This window comes from Microcaecilia unicolor, chromosome 7 (assembly GCF_901765095.1).
Source record: "Microcaecilia unicolor chromosome 7, aMicUni1.1, whole genome shotgun sequence".
NCBI lineage: Eukaryota > Metazoa > Chordata > Amphibia > Gymnophiona > Siphonopidae > Microcaecilia > Microcaecilia unicolor.
Window position 1 is genome coordinate 32922798 of NC_044037.1, and position 22173 is coordinate 32944970.

General features: G+C 41.1%; 1 protein-coding gene across 1 annotated transcript in view; it reads right to left on the reverse strand.

Moving 5' to 3' along the window:
* The window catches only part of MTM1 (myotubularin 1), a 199101-nt gene that overhangs the window by 111237 nt on the left and 65691 nt on the right, over positions 1 to 22173 (reverse strand). Inside the window, exons 4-5 of the mRNA XM_030208931.1 lie at positions 19673 to 19767; positions 2425 to 2535 (exon numbers count right to left, since the gene is read on the reverse strand). Coding sequence (XP_030064791.1) covers positions 2425 to 2535; positions 19673 to 19767 — 206 coding nt within the window. The remainder of the gene's footprint in view (positions 1 to 2424; positions 2536 to 19672; positions 19768 to 22173) is intronic.

The window sequence follows — 22173 nt, forward strand, 5'->3', positions numbered from 1 at the left end:
TTGAACACAACATTCGAGGTGCGGTCACACCATGGAGCGATACAAGGGCATTATAACATCCTCATTTTTGTTTTCCATTCCTTTCCTAATAATACCTAACATTCTATTTGCTTTCTTACCCGCAGCAGCACATTGAGCAGAAGGTTTCAACGTATCATTGATGACGACACCTAGATCCCATTCTTGGTCTGTGACTCCTAACATGGAACCTTGCATGACGTAGCTATAATTTAGGTTCCTCTTTCCCCCATGCATCACTTTGCACTTGCTCACATTAAACGTCATCTGCCATTTAGACGCCCAGTCTCCCAATCTCGTAAGGTCCTCATGTAATTTTTCACAATCCTCCCACGATTTAACGACTTTGAATAATTTTGTGTCATCAACAAAATTAATTACCTCACCAGTTACTCCCATCTCTAGGTCATTTATAAATATGTTAAAAAGCAGCGGTCCCAGCACAGACCCCTGGGGAACCCCACTAACTACCCTTCTCCATTGAGAATTCTGACCATTTAACCCTACTCTCTGTTTTCTATCTTTTAACCAGTTGTTTTTTTTTTTATTAATGATAAAGTCATACATCCACATACATAGACTTGGAAATAACAGAATTAACTTTAAAGGCAAAAAAGAAAAAACCAATACTTACAACCAGATGGTTAGAGTATAACACACTAATTTTACATTTGTCCCCAATAATGGGATCAAGATACTAGGAAATAGTTTTAACCAGTTTTTAATCCACAACAGAACACTACCTCCTATCCCATGACTCTCCAATTTCCTCTGGAGTCTTTCATGAGGTACTTTGTCAAACGTCTTCTGAAAATCCAGATACACAATATCAACCGGCTCACCTTTATCCAGTCAGGGGCAAATTCTATTTGTTTGAAAAAGTAATGTTTCTTAATGGCATATATATATATATTTATAGATGTAAGCCATGTGTTTATATTTATAGCAGAGGTCTGCTGGGGAAGAGGATAAAAAAAAAGGAATATGAAGAGGGTGAGAGACAAAAGGAAGGGGACAGATCTTTGAAAGCTGTGAGAGAGGGTGGAAATCTGAGAGGTAAAAGGGAGAATGGGAGCCCTAATATGGGAGTAAGACTTAAGGGTACTTGAGATGGAAAGGGGATGAGTGGCAGGGAAGGAGCAAGGCTGGTGAAGAGCAGGAGAGGCTGAGACAGACGAGGGTAGAAAAAGGAGCCTAGAAAGTGGATGAAAGACAGGGAACAGGAGGCTAGAGAAAGAATAAGATATGGGAGGGAATAGGAGGACCAGAGAGGTAAGTGCAGGAGGCAGAAAGCTGGTAATTAGGTGAAAAAGGGAGACTGAGGATTTAAGGGAGCAGGAGGAGGAATGAAATTTAGCAACAGTGATAAAAAGGCAGATAAGAAAAACGTAGAAAAAATGAAACAGGAGGATCATTGTCAGATATAAGAGAGGAAGAGAAAACAGGACTGAAGACATAGAAAATGGAACTGAGATCCTAAAAAAAGATGAAGAGGACCAAGCGAACTGGAAAAACAAAATGGTCCCACAACAAAAGGTATAAAAATTTAATTTTTAATATTTAGAGAATAAGATTTGTCAGCTCTGAAAACGTGAATGTCATGTACTTGTTTCTATACATGAGGTAATGCATTTCTGTTTCTCTTTCTTCATGTTCTGCTGCTCACAGCCTGGTTTCTTCAAGTTTTCCATTTCATTATTTTCTATGTATTTGTTTCTCATCTGTAGGCTTATTTTTCATTAGGTGATGGTCTGAGTTTCCCTTTGCAACCACAGTAAAAGCTTCTTTTAACATGTACATTCTGTGTAACAATCCATCGCTGTTGGGCATTTCTTTTTTTCCAACTGGAGGTCAACCAGTATTCTAGAATATTTGCAATGCTGACACTTTATAGGTAGGGTTGGCCTAGAGCGATGAAGCAAGCGAACCGCAGTCAATTGAACAAGCTGGAGTCTCTTGAGAGAAAAGAGGGGAAGATCTGTGTACAGAGAATTACAATAGTCAATATGAGTAATGACCAAGCTAAGTAACAGTGAGCAAATAGCAGAAAAACAGAAAATGGGGTGGATAGAATGTGCAAATTGGGGTGGGAACTAGGGGTGGAGTGGAAACCAGAAAAAGGTGTTCCGCTGCACCTGATGGTACAGGGGAATATCCTGACAGTGTTAGTTTAATACGCATCCTGTCTTTGGAAATCCATTTCAGTGGGTTTTTGCTATTGTTATTCAAATGTTGCTTAAGCATACCAGTTGAATAATCATGTTATTTAAACAGCAAAAATAAATAAAGAGCAAAATTATTATGCAATACTTGATGCAATATTAATAAAAGTTATTGATGACTCTCACTATCATTTCTTGAAACCATAGGTCTTCAAAATCATTTATTTTTTTTTATAACTCATACCTTACAAGTAATATCTAATCCATAAGAATTCTCTCCTCTACTTGTGGCTCCTCCCATTTTCTCAATCCTTCCAATTACACCCAAAGGAACATCTAACACCAAAACAGGATCCTAGGAGAAAAAAATGCAAGAAAAAATAAAACCTGTTATTATATTCAGGCATCTTGTATTCAAATCAATGTCAATGGTTATTCTTTTATTTTACAAATTCTTAGATATCAAAACTTCAAAAAATTAAACAATTTGACAGAAATCAAAAAATAAGCATGATAATTAGAAAGCAAAATGGAATGCCTAGAGAAAGAAAAGAAGCGAAAACTGGAGTGCAGACCTAAGGAGCTGAAGGGAACAAGAAAAAAAAAACCCACAAAAATAATCAAGGATAAAGCAAAGGAAAGGTGCTGGGGAAGCTGGTTTCCTTCCAGTGAAGCAAGACAAATGCCTTGAAGTGGAAATAACCATAGGCATAGTTTGACTGTTCCTTTTGGGAGGACAAAATGTGGACTGTGACACATTATCATATTAATCTGCATATATACATCTCATACATATTCATTATGGTTATCTCAAAAAATAGACTGGATAGTATTGGGCAGTGAAAATTTTTTCACTGAAATGAGCTAGCACTAAGGGAAGTTTGACTCATGGTGCCCCCCACTCAGATCCCCAAGGGCAGTGCACACTATCCCTCTCCCCTTCCTCTCACACACTTCCCTAGAACATCAATACACCTCCTACTGGGAAAACAGAACAAGTTGGACTGTTACAAATCCATAGGTGGAAAATATACCCTAGCAAAACACACCACGACACCACAAAATGGTCTCGAGGCTCAGCAACCTCACTACCCGACCTGACAGGAGTCGATGCCATAAAGGAAGGTAGGTACCTAAATATAAAGTGTCCTATTATAGAATTCCCTTAAAATATTCCTTCCAAATCCTCTTTTCTCCCTGAAAATTTTGCACAACAGTTTCCTCACTTTCTTGTTCCTCATGCTGACCTCCACTTTTATCCTCCAATCCATCACAGACAGTCAATGAGTCAACTGTTTGAGGAGGTTCAGATGGGTGGGACTACGGTGGTGGAATGGGATGGGGTAAGTTAAAATCCTTAGGTGGGGGGGGAACTCCTACATCAACAGTAAAGGTACAGTAGAGGCATTTTTGAACACAAGGAAGGACCCCTTTAAGGTTTCTGGTGCAGAGCCAATAGCTGCCACCCCTAATTATTTCTCTTACTGATAATATGCACACTGACGACTCCAGGAGTGTAAAAAAAAAAAATCTAAATAATGTACAACAAAATAATACAGCAGAATACCACAATGGAGGAAGCAAGGACAGCAGAACAACACAGTGGGGGAAGCAACATATTAAACAGAATAGTATTTGCAGTATTCTGGTAATATATGCAGGTATTGTAAAACTTGGTAGGAAATCAGTCCTAGCTCCCCAGTCTAGCATCTCCCTGTTGGCCATGTGAACAGTAATGTTCGGCAGAATTGTAACAGAAATCCTGTGGTTTCCAGCAACCATAAACTGATTTGCCTAGTACGTTATCAAACAGCCACCAGGCTTCAGATCTGTATTAGCTGTACCTAATGGTTAGAGCAGCAAGTTGCCAACCAGGGAAGCCAGGGTTCAAATTCCACTGCTGCTCCTTGATTTCTTGGGCAAGTCACAACACTCCATTGCCCCAGGTACATATTTAGACTGCAAGCTCTCCAGGAAAAGGAAATATCTACTGAATATAACTTGCCTTGAGCTACTACTGAGAACGGTATAATCTAAATTCAAATCCAAAATCCACTATCAGACATATATTAAAGTAATACAAAACCCTAAAAATGTCACTAATTTCCAGGAGTCACTCAAGAAGGGCCTACCTAAGAAAGTCTGCACTAGAACATCAATACACCTACTGGGAAACTAAACAAGCCAGATTAGTACAGATTGATCCTGCATAGGCATTCAATGCTAGCAGAATACCTGGTCTCTTCCACACGCGCAGAACGCAGATAAACTCTCACCAAATATAGAATATGTAACTACAGACTAATAGAAACATGTAGACAAAAATTAAACTGAACTCCCAAGCAGCCAAACTTTGCACACAATACACCAAAACAACAGTAGTGTGTTCCCTCATACTGTGCAAAATATAAAGACAGCAGGTATAAATTTCAAAACCTGACTTATTCTATATTCTACATTACAAATTAAGGGGTCCATTTACTAAGGTTTGCTAATGGATTTAGCACATGCTAAATGCTAAGATGACCATTTTATACCTATGGGCTTCTTAGAATTTAGAAAACGCTCATCATTAGTGCGTGTTAGAGTACCTCATTAAAAGGACCACTAAGAATGGTATACTGTCCGAACGAGAAGAAAGTGGCTTAGGCTTTCGAAAGCTAACTGAAAAATGTATTCACTTAGTCCAATAGAAAACTATTACCTTATTTTCCATTTTGCACTGTTTGTAATATGCTGGTTTTGAAATTAAAAATATATTTTTTTCTACCTGTGTGGTCTGGTCATTTAAAGTTTCTAATCGTGTTGAATCCAGTCTCTGGTTTCTGCTAACTCCCTTGCCAGGGTTTCCTTTTCCATTTTTCTCTCTCCTCCTGTCTTCTTCACTTTTTTCATTACATCCATATCCAGCATTGATCTTTTCCTTCCAGTTCATTCCATTTATTTTTCTGTCTTTCATTCCAGGTTTCATTATTTCTAACTAGTCTTCAATTTCCCTCTTTTTACTGCATTTAACTACAAGTTTCCATCTCTTTTCCTCGCCCCTGCCCCCTTCCTCATATTCCCCCAACTTTCACTACCTCTGTCCTCTCCGTCTATCCTGTCTCTCCCATTCCATCCTATTTCCTTCCATCCCCTTTCCCCCATTCCATCCAGCGCCTCCTCCCTCTCTCTCCCTTCCATCTAGTGTCTCCTCCCTCTCTGTCTTCCCCTTTCATCCAGTGTATCTGCTCTCTCCCACCCCTTCCTCCTCTCACCTCCTCCTTCCATCCAACATCTCCCATCTCATCCCCTTCCATCCAGTTTCTTTCCCCTCCCCCTTCACATCTCCCATCTCTCTCGCTCATTCCTTTCCAACGAGTCTCCTCATCCCCCTCCATTCAGCATCTCCCCCTCTCTCTCTCTCCCCTTTGCAGCATCTTCCATATCTCTCTCTCTCTCTCTCATTCCTTTCCATCCAGTGTCTCCCCTTCATCCCTCCATCGAGCATCTTCCCTCTCTCCCCCCTTTGAAGCATCTTCCATCTCTCTCATTCCTTTCCATCCAGTGTCTCCCCCCCTTCTCACCTGTCCTCTTGCTCACTCTCTCCAGTCTCCCCCCCACCAAGGTTAGGGACATAGGCACCAAACTACTAGCTTCTCCTCCCTGCTGCTGCTGTGGTGGCCTGGAGGAACCACAAGCTTCCATGCTCTACCCTGCCTCTCGCTCACTCTCTCCACCCCCCTTCACCTGACACAGCTACAAAACAAAATAAAAACATGCGCAGGGCTGTGCTCCTGCGTACGGTGCTGCTGGCTTCTCTCCTCGTCTCACCGGAAACAGGAACTTACATTATGAGGCAGGTAAGGGAGTAGAAGGGAAGTCGGAAGCAGCATGCACAGCAGGAGTACAGCCCCGTGCACCTTTTCATTATGCTTTGCCAGGGGGGGGGGGGGGATAGAGATAGTGAGCAACAGGCAGGGAAGGAAAGGGAAGAGCACGGAAGTTTGCAGTTCCTCCAGGCTGCCACAGCAGAGGCCAGGTGCAGAAGCTAGTGGTGGGTGTTTGCTTATGTCCCAACCCTTGCCCAGGTAGGGGCAGCTCATTTGGGGAGGGGGGGCAATGCCCCCCTAGTTCCCCCCCCCCCAAACTATGCCCATGGAAATAACTGAAAAAGGTGGGAAGCATTGTTGAGGATTTAGCTTGTAAGAATTACCATTTGTCTGCAATAGATACATTCCATTATTATAAAACATCTAGGGCCCCGTTTACTAAGGTGAGCTAGGCTAAGGGCGTCTCTAGCATTAGCACGTGCTAAAAACGCAAGCATGCCTATAGCACAACTTAGTAAACAGGGTCCATGGTATTGTATATAAACTCCTCTACTTTTCTGTTGCACCAAAATTGGTTGGAAAAAGCCATTCTATAATAGAGAAAATGAATTGCTCTTCTACTGCATGGAGACAGGACATAGTGAGCATATCACCCAAACAACAATTTGGCTAAATGTTATCCAGTACTTTCTTATGAAAAAGAACAAATGCACCCATGAAATCAAATGGTATCATTGTATTTGAGTGACCGATTGCTATCTGACTACAATTTCAGGACAGCCTGCATAAGCTCAAATAAACAATCCCCATGAACTAAATAGATCCTCTATTGGTACACAGGATAAAATAAGATTTTTTTTTTTAAGCAAAGAAGTTTCAAATTCCAGTTAAATCAGTTCCTAACTGCTATCTGACTTGGGGAGGATGGGGGGGGGGGGGGGGGGAAACAGCAAAAAAGGCAGAAAGAAAAAAAAGTTGCAAGTTTTCTGCACTGAATGTGAAGAAGGTGCATACCAGCAAACACTGTTCTGTGCCAGCATGAGCAGTAAAAGAATATCTAGCAGACAGATCAAGGCCTGAAAGATTCAGCATAAAAGGAAAACTCAAAGAAGAAAAATTAAAACACTAACAAAATCACGGACATACATAAATCTATTCAGTAGAAACAAAAAAATGACTTAAGAACTGGAGGAATGTTCATAAAGATTCTCACAAATTTTTGTCTAAGGCAGAAAACCTTATTAAAGTCAGGCTGGAATGTTCTTAAGTACTGTACTGTCATTTGTACAGAATAATTCTGTTCAGAACACATGTTCCTGTTCCTTCTTTCACAAATGCTTAGCTAATTCAATATCTACTACAATACTTACATTTTTTTTGTACTCAATAAATTGGTTCTTTCTAAAGTCTATCTGGCACATGAAGCATTATAATACTATGGCTCACCATAACTTACTAAGGATTTAATGGACGTTGTTTGGTTCAGCAGCAGAGAGACAGATCAACAATAAGGGAGTAAGTTTATGAAGTCATTTTTCTTGTCAAATACGTGTAAATGACCTCTTATAAAGTACCAACCAGTGTAAAAGTATGCACTTTGACATGAGGAAGCGTGGAATAGCAAATATTACATAAACAAATATACAAGGGCAGAAACTGGATGGCGAATGGGTGTTGTTCACAAACTTGCATGTAGGGTTATAAAATATGCTAATTTACATACATACTTGAATAATCTAGACATGAACATTTACACCTGCATGAAAACTGGCAACACGGGCGTCTATCTATCTTTATAAACTACCTCTTAAGTAAGCACCCCGTTATAAAAATTTACCCTCTAAAACAAGCGTGGGCAACCACATCCTTGAGGGCCGCAACCCAGTTGGCTTTTCAAGATTTCCCCAATGAATATGCATGAGATCTATTTGCTTACACTATCGCTCCATTATAAGCAAATAAATCATACATATTCATTGGGGAAATCTTGAAAATCTGCCTGGGTTGCAGCCCTCAGCACAGAGGTTGCCCACCCCTGCTCTAAAAGGTCAATCACTATGGAGGACAATAATAGTCTACTTGCCCCATTTAGGATACATATAAGAACAAAAATAAAGATTTAGGGAATATAAAACTGTAAAGTCTTAATGGCCTTCTACAAGGCAGCAGTATAATATACCTGTTCAAGTGGGAGGCCATGCCTTCAATTCATGTTAGCAATGTTTTGATTAATTATGTGAATTACAAAGATACCAACAAGTACATCTTAGAGCCCAACTCTGGCAGACTGGAAAGCTTCAGACCACATCACACTGCCCATTAGTGCTATATCTGGCAGCTGCTCACATTTCTGTGTAATACATATCACAGATATAGAAGGATTTAACAAAATACCCCCAAAAGTATCAGGTTTGGATATTGAAGAAAACAGTAGTCAAAGAAAATAATCCAGCCCACATTAATGGAGATAAAGGGAGAGGAAAAAAGGAAACTAAATATAGGTAAACAAGATTATACAATATATTTAATCACCTGGTATATTAAAAGGCCCTATTACACCTCACCTAGCTGAGAAAACAGAAATTCATCATCTTCAATTCTCCTTCTCTATCAGTAATTGTTCTAACTGAGCTGGTTCGAAAAATACATGCGTTAAATCTGAAAATGTAATCAAGCACTTGCAGGGAAACTTTAGAAAGAAACTAGCCCCAAGTGCAGGCACTCACTTTTTTAATTGAATAAATACTTTCCTGAGTTACATGGGCCACATCAGGAAAGATCAAAACCACAAAAAAGAAAATCCTGCTTTTTAAAATGTTTTTAGAACCACAGTCTTATCACTTTCACTAATAAATGTTAACAAGTGCATAGCCTGTTATGTAACGTTATCCTGAAAATTTTGAAGAAAATCAGTTAAATTACCATGTTTCCCTGAAAATAGGACATCCCCCCGAAAATAAGACCTAGTAGAGGTCTTGCTGCAATTGTAAAATATAAGGCCTCCACCAAAAGTAAGACCTAGCAAAGTTTTTTTTTTCTTTTAAAGCAGGGCTGCCGAGAGCCGGACAAGGCCACCACGCCCCCCCCCCCCACCCGAGGTCGCCGGGCCCCCCCCTCCACCCGCCCTCCGTTGCTCCTGGAAGTTGGAACTAACCTTAAACGCCTCCTTTCACCAAGTTCGCACTCGCAGCAAGCAGCAGCAACAGGGCAGGCCACTCCTTCCTTCCGTGTCCCGCCCTCGCCTAACGTAACGTAACGTCTGCGAGGGCAGGGCACGGAAGGAAGGAGAGGTCTGCACTGCTCCTGCTTGCTGCGAGTGTGAACTTGGTGAAAGGAGGCGTTTAAGGTTAGTTCCAACTTCCAGGAGCGACGGAGGGCAGGTGGAGGGGGGGGGCCCAGCGACCTCGGGTGGGGGGGGGGGGGCGACTCCGATGTTTCCCCGAAAAATAAGACATCCCATGAAAATAAGACCTAGCGCGTCTTGGGGAGCAAAAATTAATATAAGACAGTGTCTTATTTTCGGGGAAACACGGTAAATGGGTCTTATGGTAACAGAACATTAGGTTGTCCCTCTTGAATACTTGTCTGAGAAATTTTTTTAGTCAAATAACAAGAGACAATAGAAAGATTGTCAGCATTTGATAAAACTAACACTTTGAGATAATTCCTAAAAAAGTATCTCCGTTGATAATAAGGAACAAACAGGAAAATTCAATATATGTAAATTCCTATTTCTATATTGATTCTCCATAGTTTCCAACTACCTATGGAGGATCAAACTATCTTTTATCCCTAAAGTACTAACAGCTTGCAGTGTCCCAAGTTTAGACTCTATGGTTGTTAAACCAGACTCCAATATGGCTTCTCTGGCTTCAGTATCCTCAAGTTTTGAAAGGTGATGGGACTTCATATACCATCTTTCTATGGTTACAATCAGAGTGGTTTACATTTTATATACAGGTACTTATTTTTTTACCTGGGGAAATGGAGGGTTAAGTGACTTGCCCAGAGTCACAAGGAGCTGCAGTGGGAATCAAACTCAGTTCACAAGGATCAAAGCCTGCTGCACTACCCACAAAAATACTCCTCCACAACTTGATGAGAAAAATCACAAAGCCGAGATACCGGTCCTTTCAAAAGGATCTTGCGAACCACTCACCACCTGCCAGACATCTGTCAGAGTTACTTACTTAAAAGGGAGCGATGTTCCACTGACTACCCCAAGTTCCAGAGCTCCAACATTTGGAAAAACTCCCCGTTAAACCCAACCGGGCCAAGCATGTTGTGCAATTTCAAATGCTTAATTACCTTCCAAGATCTGATCACCAGTAATAGGCACATTTAGCTTTTCCCTCTCTAAGAGGCAGATGCACTAAACGTTTTTCATCGTTAAATGAGCCCTCGGGGAAGAATTTCCGATCCTTTCCATGCACTAAAGCCTATTTTTCGACGGTAGTAGCAGCTAACGAAAACGGAATGGAGATGAGCAATTAGTGTGAAAACCCCATTGAAACGACATGCACTAACCTTTTCCGATTGCCTTTACGCAGGAAAAAGGCAGGAAAACTAACGAGAGGTCTGGACCTCTCGTTAGGACAGCTCCGTGGCAGGAAAAAGTGTTAAGTGAAAAAATAAACAAACTTTGAGCCAATCCCAGCGCATTAGCAGAGCTAAAAGCGCTGTGATTGGTCCAAAGGACCTCAGAAAACACATAAAAAAATAAAAATAAAAAAGGATCGGGAGGGGGCAAGGGCGCTCATCAGGAGCGTCCTGTACGGACGGCCTTGCCCCCCCCCCCGCTGCTCCCCACTTTCCGCTGCTCCCCCCACCCCGAAAAAGCAAACTTGTAGAAGCCCCTGCCCCCCTCCCTTCCTCACTACTCTCAGCTCCGCCTCCCGACATCCTCCGTCTGTGCCCCGCCCCCTTTGGGGATCGTCGCCGCCATTCCCCTTCTCCATCGGGCCCCCCTCCCTCTTACCGGGCCCGTGCAGCGCCTCTGTCCGAAGGCGCTGCACGGGCAAGAAGAACGCTGAATCAGCTGATGCCTGCCTTCGCGATAGAGCGTCTTTCTCCTCCTGGGCCCGCCCCTGTCTGACGTCAGTAACCTACGTAGGTTACTGACGTCAGACAGGGGCGGGCCCAGGAGGAGAAAGACGCTCTATCGATGCCATCGCGAAGGCAGGCATCAGCTGATTCTGCGTTCTTCTTGCCCGTGCAGCGCCTTCGGACAGAGGAGAGAGGCGCTGCACGGGCCCGGTAAGAGGGAGGGGGGCCCGATGGAGAAGGGGAATGGCGGCGACGATCCCCAAAGGGGGCGGGGCACAGACGGAGGATGTCGGGAGGCGGAGCTGAGAGTAGTGAGGAAGGGAGGGGGGCAGGGGCTGCTACAATTTTGCTTTTTCGGGGTGGGGGGAGCGGCGGAAAGTGGGGAGCAGGGGGGGGGGGCAAGGCCGTCCGTACAGGACGCTCCTGATGAGCGCCCTTGCCCCCTCCCGATCCTTTTTTTATTTTTATTTTTTTATGTGTTTTCTGAGGTCCTTTGGACCAATCACAGCGCTTTTAGCTCTGCTAATGCGCTGGGATTGGCTCAAAGTTTGTTTATTTTTTCACTTAACACTTTTTCCTGCCACGGAGCTGTCCTAACGAGAGGTCCAGACCGATGTGTATTGTGATTCTTTGATACATTGTACGTTTCACTACCGATCTCAGCATGTGTGACTTTTTTTTTTGGTGCATTTTTCGTTATTTTAAAATCGTTAGGGACTTTAACGATTTAGATTTTTTTACGTTTGGTTGCTGCATCTGCCTCTAAATCAGGTAACTCTGGGAGAGGAATCGACTCAAGAAATGTCTCATTGCTCTGGATTTCTGGTTTATATATGGTTTGATAAAACTCCCTAAAAATGTTTTCAAATTATTCAGCTGAGAGACTCTTTTTCCTGCCATGTTCTTGAGGGCTGGAACAAAGCACGGTCCTGCCCATGTCTTGTCAAGATTCACTAATATTCTGTGAAATTTATTGCCAAACTTAAACACTTTGAATTTTAGGTAGAACATACGACATTTGGTTTTCTCATTAAGGGCTGTCTGTTCTCTGAACAATGCATTTTTATTTGTTAAAGTTGGGGTTTGAAGGAAGTGTATCTTCAGTTTCCTCACTCTTGCTTCTAAATCTAGTATTTGACTATCCAATTGCTTAGTCTGTTTATTAACATAAGCAATATCATCTCCCCATATTACAATTTTGGATGTTTCCCAAAACAAAGCTTCTATTACAGGCCTCTCTTTTATAGGAACAATAATCCTGACATTTTTTAAATCAAATATCGTTGAAAGTCTCAGTCCTTGTACAAATATGTAAGAAACTTCCAATAAGGTTTCCCTTCCCAGCTCTTCCCCACCTTCTCTACATCAATCCAAATTAAATTAAAGTGTGGACTCAGTTCTCTAGAGGCCCCGTAGTAGAATCAGCCACCCTTGGAAACAAAAGGATAGCAAATCCAAGACATTATATTTGTACACATATTTCCAAAGTACACATTTTCTTCTGAGAGGCATAGAACCCTTCACATGTCAAGCAAATCTAGGTTTTAACCAGTATCCATAATCCAAAATCTGATCTCGCCTGTAGCCCAGCTTGACCTGCTAAAATGTCTACTTGGGAATCCAACACAGAATTAAAATCCCCTGCTAGAAAGTTCATTCTATACAGTTGAGAACTGACTACATCTTGGTTTCTAAATCCCTTGTTAAGCATTTAATTACATCAGAGATTGGTCCCTATGGCGTCTCTGACTATGCATTGGTCTGGGTGTCTCTAGGACTTGGCCCCTTTGGAGCGCAGGGAGTCCAGATGGCAATTTCCTGTTGAGCTCTACTGGGACCCTTTTTTGATAGCAAGGTGAAATGAATATGCAAAGTATAATGCCGCCCATGTGACACAGCCCCTTCTCTTTTGGGACATGGCTACAGCAGTACTTAGGGGAGAGATACTTTATTAATCGCCTATGCTGCTTGTAGGAAGACTATGAGTGACAATGAAATTTTGCATCTGGAGAGGCTGGTAATCAAAGATAGGGTGGCTTTGGAAGCTCGTAAATCTTCTGCTGCTAAAGCGGCACTTCTGGCTTCCCAGGTTGCTCTGAATACTTTACTGCATCAGAGAGCTGTTAAATCCTTAACTTATTACAAATACCAACTTTATTCTATTCATAACTTATATTCTGCCTTATCTGCCATACCTCCAAAAGGATTCACTGCGGATTACAAGATAAGAAACATCTCAGTTAGATGTAATTATAAAAAACTGCATTAACAAATAAAATCAAACAATTTATATCTGAAAATAATAGGGTCTTCAACTGTTTTCTAAATAATATGTAAGACTGAATAGACCTTACCTGATACTGTATATTATTCCAAATTTTTATCCCTAGATATTGAAAGGAATTGATCAAATAACTCTTAGTCCTAACTCCCCTAAAATTTGGAAACTACAGAGAATTAGAATAGATGGAAAGAGAAGTTCATCCTGTAGAAAGTAAAGTTAAATAGTTACTAGAAAGATAAACTGAATTTTGCCCTACAAAACTTTTACAGATCATACAAGCTATTTTAAACTTAATACGGGAAAAAACCGAAAGCCAATGCAATCCATCAAAAAGAGGGATCACTTTCTCAAATCTGCTAACTTTCAAAATCAATCTAGCGGCTGTATTCTGAAGCAGCAGCAGTCTTTGCAGTAATTTTGATGTTAGTCCTAGATATAAAGAATTACAATAATCCAAATATGGTAAGAGAACCGACTGAACTGTCCTACGAAAACATTCCATACTTTGGCTAGATCGTATTGCTTTTAACAGACGTAATAAAAAATTAAACTTTTTCACTAATGCTGCAATATGATTATCAAAAGACAGATTTGAGTCTAATATTACATCTAAAACCTTAGACTGTTAGTAATCTGCAAAACATCTCCTGTCGACTGGTTGCAAAAAATTTTGAGGTAGTGAATCATAATCCCCAAATCACATGATATTAGTCTTTTGCTCATTCAACTTCAGAAAATTAGCACTAGCCAATGAATCAATCAAATTGATGTTGTCAGTTGGCATTAATAAAGTATTATCAAAGGTATCTAAAACAGGACAGAGCAAAAAAAAATATTATCCGCATAGGTCATTATTTGTAATCCAAGAGATGATATCCAGGCACCTACTAGCCTCATATAGACATTAAACAACAGAGGGGACAATGGAGTCCCCTGGGGTACTCCATAGCCACGTATCCAAGGATCAGAAAAAACTCCATTCTTATATATCAAATATAACCTCTTATCCCAAAATTCTGAAAACCATTTTAATAGATTTTCACCAATGCCCAACTCAGCAAGCCTATGAAGCATCAAAGAATGATCAATTGCATCAAAATCTGCAGAGAAGTCAAATTGCAATAGTGCAGCTTGACCTCCTCTACTCAATATACTTCTCATCTCTAAAGTCAAAGAAAGAAGTAAAGTCTCAGTACTATGTGAAGGCCTAAATCCATGTTGTGTATAATGTAAGCAATCAATGGAAAAAATGAATTCATAAAGTAGTTGATAAACCAAAAGTTCCAAAAGCTTAGCAATCCATGGAATCCCCGCCAAAGGCTGATAATTAATTATCTACCAAAGATAGATCAGAACTAGTAGACTTAGGAATAGGAGTGAGCACGATATTAGAAACAGAATCGGGATAAAAACCATCCAGTAAAAATGATTCCATTAGCTCAGTTAACCAAGTAGCTAAGTTCAGAGGAATTGTTCTTAACAGATAAGCAGGACAATTGTCTAAATGACAAGATTTCTTAGAGAGATTGTTCAAAAGTTTTACAACAGTATCTGTAGAAACACCAGAAAATAAATTCCAAGACCTATCTGCAGGGACCTCATCTAACATACTAAAAACACCTGGACTAAAGTTTAAACATGCATCTGGTGCTATATGAAAATTCTGCCTCATTTTCTGATCTTTAGACTGAAAAAACATAGCTAAGCCATCAGGTTGTAATATTTGATATGAATATTCATATCAGTTATTCTTTTAAAAATTCTAAATAACCCTTTAGAAGAATTACCTGCCTACAGTACCAAAGAATCATAATAATTAGCTTTAGCTAAGGAAATAGCTGCCATATACTTCTTAATATTTTCACACCAGAGATTATGATGCAATTCATTCCTGGTCTTTCTCAACTGCCTTTCAAACCTTCTGCAAGTTCTTTTCTGAAGAGCTAAAGTTTCTATATACTAAGGATTATTTCGACACAGAACAGATTTTACTTTAGACAGCTTAGATAATATGTCATTTACCCCAGAATTCCATGACTCAAAAGTAACTTTGGTGGAACTGCAATTAGACAAATACAATTCAAGTTCTTTCCAAAACTTGATAGGCTCAAATCTTGTATGATGTTTTAATAACTTTGTCCTTTTCAGGCTGCTTATTTTGAAAAAAAAAGCAAGTAAGAAATGATCAGACCAAGGGTTTGGTGACCATGTTACATGATCTAAGCACAGTCCAATATTAGAACCAGATGACCAACCTACAAAATCTATCTAATGACCTTTAATATGAGTAGGATTTATCTGACCCAAATTAAAATGTATAGACTTCAACAACTGAAGAAAACAACTATTTGCATCATTTATACACTCCAAATGCAAGTTGATATCCCCCCAAATAATCAATCTTTCAAAGTAAGTTGTGTAAAAAGACAAAATTCAAGCAATTTACATTGAGAATTAGTCCAACATCCCAATGGCCTATAAATTAATATAACACCAGTAGGATAACCATCGTCTGAATTAGACAAATTATAAACCATCAGTTGCAGATATTTATCAACATAACTGTCTATAAGAAAAACAGACAAAAAAAAAAACTTATAAATTAACATAATACCTCCACCTCTTTTATCTAATCTTGATCAACTAATCACTTTGTAACCTAAAGGTCACAAATCTATCAGATAAGGCAAATTTAAATCTGAAATCCAGGTTTTAACAACAAAGATCAAGCCTGGCTGAGAACCTCTATTATGTCATAAACTATAAGAGATTTATTATAGACTGAACCAGCACTGAAATATAAACAATGAATAGCAAATGATGAATCAGAAGGAAAATTAGATTTTGTTAATAATTTTACAAGAATATTACAAGACTGCCTCTCACTGGCTATTAAGCAATTCTGCCTAAAAGGTCGATTTCCAATTATAATTTCAATATCATGATTAAGTATTGCAGATCAATCAAATTAAAAGGAAAGTATCGTACCTGATGGCTATCTAAAAGGCCATCCCAAATGCCAAAATGTGTTACTGAATTATGTTTACCCTCATTTTGACTCAAGTATACATTAGAACCCAGCAAAGCTAAGAAGAGTACCATAGACCAATGCATCTTTAAAAACCTAACAATTAAAAATACAACAAACTATCAAGTAAGAAAATTAAACTAAAATAATTAAACCAGGCATCACTGCTGGCGTCACGCAAAGGCGCATGCTAAGATCCGCACCTTCAGTCTGCGCCTTAGGCGTTGCGCCAAACAATGGTGCACTGTTAGGCGCCGTGCTTTAAATGTCCCACTGCTTCTGGTGTTGGCGCCAGTGGGTGGAGCTAGCTCCCATGCCTCAAATCAGATGGTACAAGCGAAGGGCGGAGCATGCTCCCACACTCGCGAAAACAACAGGGGGTACTCAAGAAACAAGTTCAGTCTCTCAAAAAGAAAAATGAAATACAGTACCCACTAAGAAGACGGTAATCACAGAACTTTCAGGGTTTAAATGTCCCGTGGCAAAGAGTGGCAAATTGTTCTCTCACATGATTAAGACTGAGTGAGGTCACTCTAGGATTCTGCAGCTGGCTTCAAACGTTTTACGAAAACTTGTATGCTTCGCTGGCTGCGAATACCTTGGATGGATCTCTATACTTGGACAATGTCCAGCTCCCCTGTGTTACTCCCACAGAGTAAGCAAATGCTCCATTTACGAATGGTGAGCTGGCTCTGGCTTTGGCTCTCCAAGGCTGTGCACTCCATAAGGTGCCCGTTCCAGATGGCCTCCAGGCTGAATTTTACAAGAGTCTCCAGGAAAACACTGAGCTTTCGCTTCTCAATTTGTTCATGTATATGGCTGAGAATAAGACCTTGCCGGAGTCTCTACAAATGGAACAGATGATCTTTGCTTACGGCTCTGATGGAAGTATTTCATAAACATGGGGACTTAAATTTTCAGAAGTCCTTGGCTCTTGCGTGTTCGGACCAAGTAAGGCAGAATTGGGAGGGATCATTCCCCCTGCACTGGGCAACCCACTCTTTTTGATATCTAGGGATCTGCCTTTCCATGCAACTCTAGAAGTTATATCATCTCAATATTTCCCAATTGTTAGACTCAACCATAGCTACTTTTTCCAGCTGACAGACATTACCTCTGGGTCTGCATAGCAGGATCCATTTGTTTAAGGTGAAAGACTTTATCAAATGGTTGTACACTCTCTAGATGCTCCCATTTAAGATACTGCAGAAAGACCTTAACACTATTCATCGTCATTTATCTTGCTTTTGTTGGGGAGGTAAAAAAACAGAGCTCCCCATACACCTATTACTAGGTCACTGGAGGCTTGGAGGCTTGCTAGAAGACATTTGGGACATACATTCTTGGACTATACCCCTATTAGGATGGAAAGGGAGCTATATTACCCTTGGCATTTTAGCTTTTTTTTTTGTAGGTGCCCAACAAAGAACTTCCCGTAAAATTGAGTGGCAGTATTTTGTTACAATCTTTGCGGGACATATGGACGGCCCTTAGAACTTTGTGGGGTGTCTCTTCTCACACCTCACCTTTGCTACCTATTCAAGGGAATGCTAGGTTTCTTCGGAGGATTGACAATGGGATCTTTCATAGGTGGGAAACCTTGGGGATATCACATCTCGATCATGTGCTCAATCCAGATGGTTCACTGTTGCCACTGTGGGTTCTGGGGGAGGGTATTTCTGTCCACTTAGGGACATGTTTGCTTATCACCAGTTGTGCCACTATGTCTCCACTTTGGCTGCTGGTCATGTTGCTCGGTTAAGTTCCCTTCTCACTCTGGAAGACTGAGACCGATTATTAGTTTCCACTTTATATAAAGCCCTCCTGCAGTTTTCCCCTCCTAAAATACCTTCAACTCTGACGGCCAAATGGCTGAAGGATTTACATAGATTACCTGCTTCTCTGGACCTTGGTAAATTGATTGCTCGCGTCCCACAGCTGATGACAGCAGCAGACTTACGTGAATGTCAGTTTAGAGTGCTTTATTATACATATCTCACTCAGACCCAACTGTTTCACATGGGCAGCACTGACACTCCCCTTGGTTTGAAATGTTCTCAACAGCCTAATCCTTTCTTTCATGCGTTCTCGGAGTGCACTGTGGTGCATCATTTTTGATGCAGATGGTTCACTACTTGGAAGGCCTGCTGAGTTCAGCTATTCCAATATCAGCTGCTGTTTTTTTATTGGACAGATATGAGGCCTTTCTCATGCAGAGCAGGGGTCGCCGTTTGCTTAGCCATAAGGTGACACTTCTTGAGAAGAAACCAATTCTTAGGGTGTGGACAGGGTAGGGTTGGCGTAGTATACTCCACCATAATACATTGTTGGAGAAGCAAGGGGTGGGCCTATCCTTTAAGCGCAAGAAGAGTTTGTCGGTCAGAGATCCCTACATTTCCTCCCTTACACCTAGGGCTCACAGTTTTATATTAAATATGCTTTAGCTATTTTGATTGGTGGTTTGGTCCCCTTGCCTCAGAAGGTTTCCCTTTTTTTTTTTTTTGGCGGGGGTGGGGGGGGCAGGTTGATTCAGTGGGCCAGGTCAGGAGGGATTGGAGGCTTATGACATCATGTTCTTTGTTTGGGAGGGAAGCTATAATAACCAAAGCCTATCTTCCCCATTTTTGTATTCATTAGCCATCTTGTTGCAGTTTGTTTTCCCAGTGTTGCTTTCTACCCATAGTACTGATCAGGATGGGAAGGGAGGGGGGTTGGTGGGTGGGGAAACAGGAAATTAGGGTGGGACCAAAGGCAGAGCTGAGAGAGAAGGGCCGGCAGGCTGAAGCACCGTGCCTGCTCGCCTTTTACTGCTGCCGGCAGACCCCAAGGTAAGAACTTTTAAATTCAGGCCGGCACGCAGGAAGGCGAGGCGCAGGCGGAGGACTGGGAGAAGAGGGCGGGCAACACAGGTCGGGCTGCCACTCGGAGAGGAGAGAGATGGAGGGAGGCGCGGGGATCTGGAACTCGGAGAAGAGAGGGGGGCATGGAACTCGGAGGGCAGGGGAGGAGAGGGAGGGCGAGGGGCCTGGAACTCGGAGGGCAGGGGAGGAGAGGGAGGGAGGGGGGCCTGGAACTCGGAGGGGAAGAGAGAGAGGGAGGGAGGCGCGGGGGTCTGAAACTCGGAGGGGGGGGGGCATGGAACTCAGAGGGGAGGGGGGAGGAAGGGGGCCAAGCTGGAACTCGGAGGATAACCTTGCTAGCGCCCGTTTCATTTGTATCAGAAACGGGCATGTTTTACTAGTCATGATATATTCAGCAAAATCATGACTATATAATATATAAAATCATGTCATTTCATTAAAACGCCTTATACACTACTCACCAATTCCTCACTCCTGAAGTACAGCCTATAGTTTGTGATGTAGACTCTTCCCTTAATGGGGCCATTGAAAGGACACATATAGATAACATCTTTATCTGTTAAAAAAGAAGCATAGTTATTCTACATATATAGAAGAAAACAGATTTCATACAGGAGATGGGGTTAAAAAAGTCTGTGTGTGTATACATAAACAAGCATTAAGCAAGAATACAAAAGATAATGACAGAATGGGATGTATATAGCCAACACTACAGCAGAGCACTTACCTGTATGATAATCTTCAGTTCCCATACATACAAAGAGCGACATGTTTGAGAACCTCTCTTTACAGTTTAGTTGCAGTGTTCTTCAAAGATCTCTTAAAAAAAACTCTATGAATAACCACACAAACTATAGATGCCCTCTCCACATTGCACAACACCAAAATGTAAATTGTAAGCCACTTTGAACCGAAACTTGTTTTTGCATAATAGTGGGATACAAGAATGCATAAATAAAGCCAACACAAAGGACATGGTATCTTTATAGTAGAAATTACCAAAAACAAAAATCTTGAAGGAGGAAAAAAAAAAGTCACATATACATGAAACTAAGAACCATCTTCTCCTTCAAATGTGTGTGGGACCATCAGAACCAGAGATCCGTCACTCAGCAGATATTTAGCCTTTTATGAAAGGTTAGGCTCCAGCTTAAACCAGGATGGAACTAGACTGCAAATACAGCAGCATCTAATATTTGGGATTTTGTCAAGCACGTGTGACCTGCATTGGCCACTGTTGGAAGCAGGATACTGGACTAGAGAGACCATTCGTCTGACCCAGTATAGCTATTATGATCTTATGTCCTAACTTTCCTATTTTGTTAGTATCCTTCAGAGGCACCTCATTCTGAACCATGTGCTCATGATTGACTGACTGCTTTCCCCATGATCTAATTTAAAAACTACTCTATCGCCATTTTAAAGGTTAGTGCTAGAAGTCTCGTTCCATCCTGGTTAAGATGAGCCATCCTTTCAGAAAAGGTTAAATATGTGCTAAATGAAAGCTCTCTGGTTCTTTTGGTCCCACATACGTTTATAAAAGAGAAGATGATTCATCTCTATTTCAGAAACAGCTCAGTAAAAGAGTACTGAACTAGATTCTATTTACTAAACTGATGGATGCTGTCTTAAGGATATAGAATTACAATTATGTTGCAGAATATCTAGAGCCATCATTCCTGCCAAATTTAAATACAAATAAAAAATGTATAATCCGCCAATTACCATCTAAATCTAATGTGGATCACAAAAGAATTAACTAGTCATTCCTAGGATACACAATAATAAATCAATGCAAAACAGTTAACAAAATGCAGTGTAAGTACCAAAGGATTTCTTAAACAAACAAGTCTTCAGCTTTTTCCAAAAAGTCATGTAGTCAACTTGAGATCTAATTTCAAATGGCAAAGTATTCCAAGTTAAAGCCGCTTGGTATGCAAAAGATTAAACAAATACTCTTTTATATCTCATCCCTTTAGCATCAGGAAAATGTAATAGCAGATTTTTCCTTGCCACAACCATCTAAAATACTTTGTAAATGATATCAACTGGCCAAAAAATGAAGGAGCCTGACCCTGGAGAATCTTAAAAATCAAACATAGCATGATATTCTACGGGCAACCAATGTAACTAACAACAGTGGAATAATTTTCTCAAAGTAACTTGCATGACGTAATAATGTAGCAGATATACTTTGAAAAGTTTGTAATTTAACAACAAAAAAAAAAGTGTCCAGGGACATCCCATATATCGAGGGGCATAATCGAACGCGAACGCCCATCTCCATGGGCGTCTATGTCCGAAAACGGGTATGTGAAGAGGTGGGACAGACCGTATTTCGAAAATACGGTTTGGACGGACCAAATGCCATGGATTTGGTCCCTTCTGAGATGGGCGGGTTTTTTTTTTTTTTTTTTTTGCGATAATGGAAACTAAAAATGCCCAGCTCAGAAATGTCCCAATCCAAGCCATTTGGTCATGGGAGGGACAAATGTACAACACTACCATAGCTCTTAGGGGTGAAGGGGGCAACTACATGTGGGTTTTAGAGGCCTCCCATTTACCACCACAAGTGTTACGGGTGGGGGGGATGGGCCTGGGTCTGCCTGCCTGAAGTGCACTGCAGTACCCACTAAAAGTGCTCCAGGGACAGGACTTGTTGCTGGTGTATAACCTTGGCACAGCAGTTGACACCTGAAGACTAATTTCGCTGAAAACGTCCTTTATTTGAATAAGCACCTTTACTCACAGTTAACTGCAGATCAGAGGTTGTGCCCCACTGGCAACGAGTCTCGCTGATACTGAGATTAGCAGTAAGTCCGAGCTGGCAGAATGGTGTACAACGCCATCTTTCAGCAACATTCAAGGTAAGAACTAACGTTCTCTAACGTGGGTAACACATGAAAGGGATCTAAAAGTGTCTTACACAAATGGCCACTACCTCATGGACTACCGGAAAAAA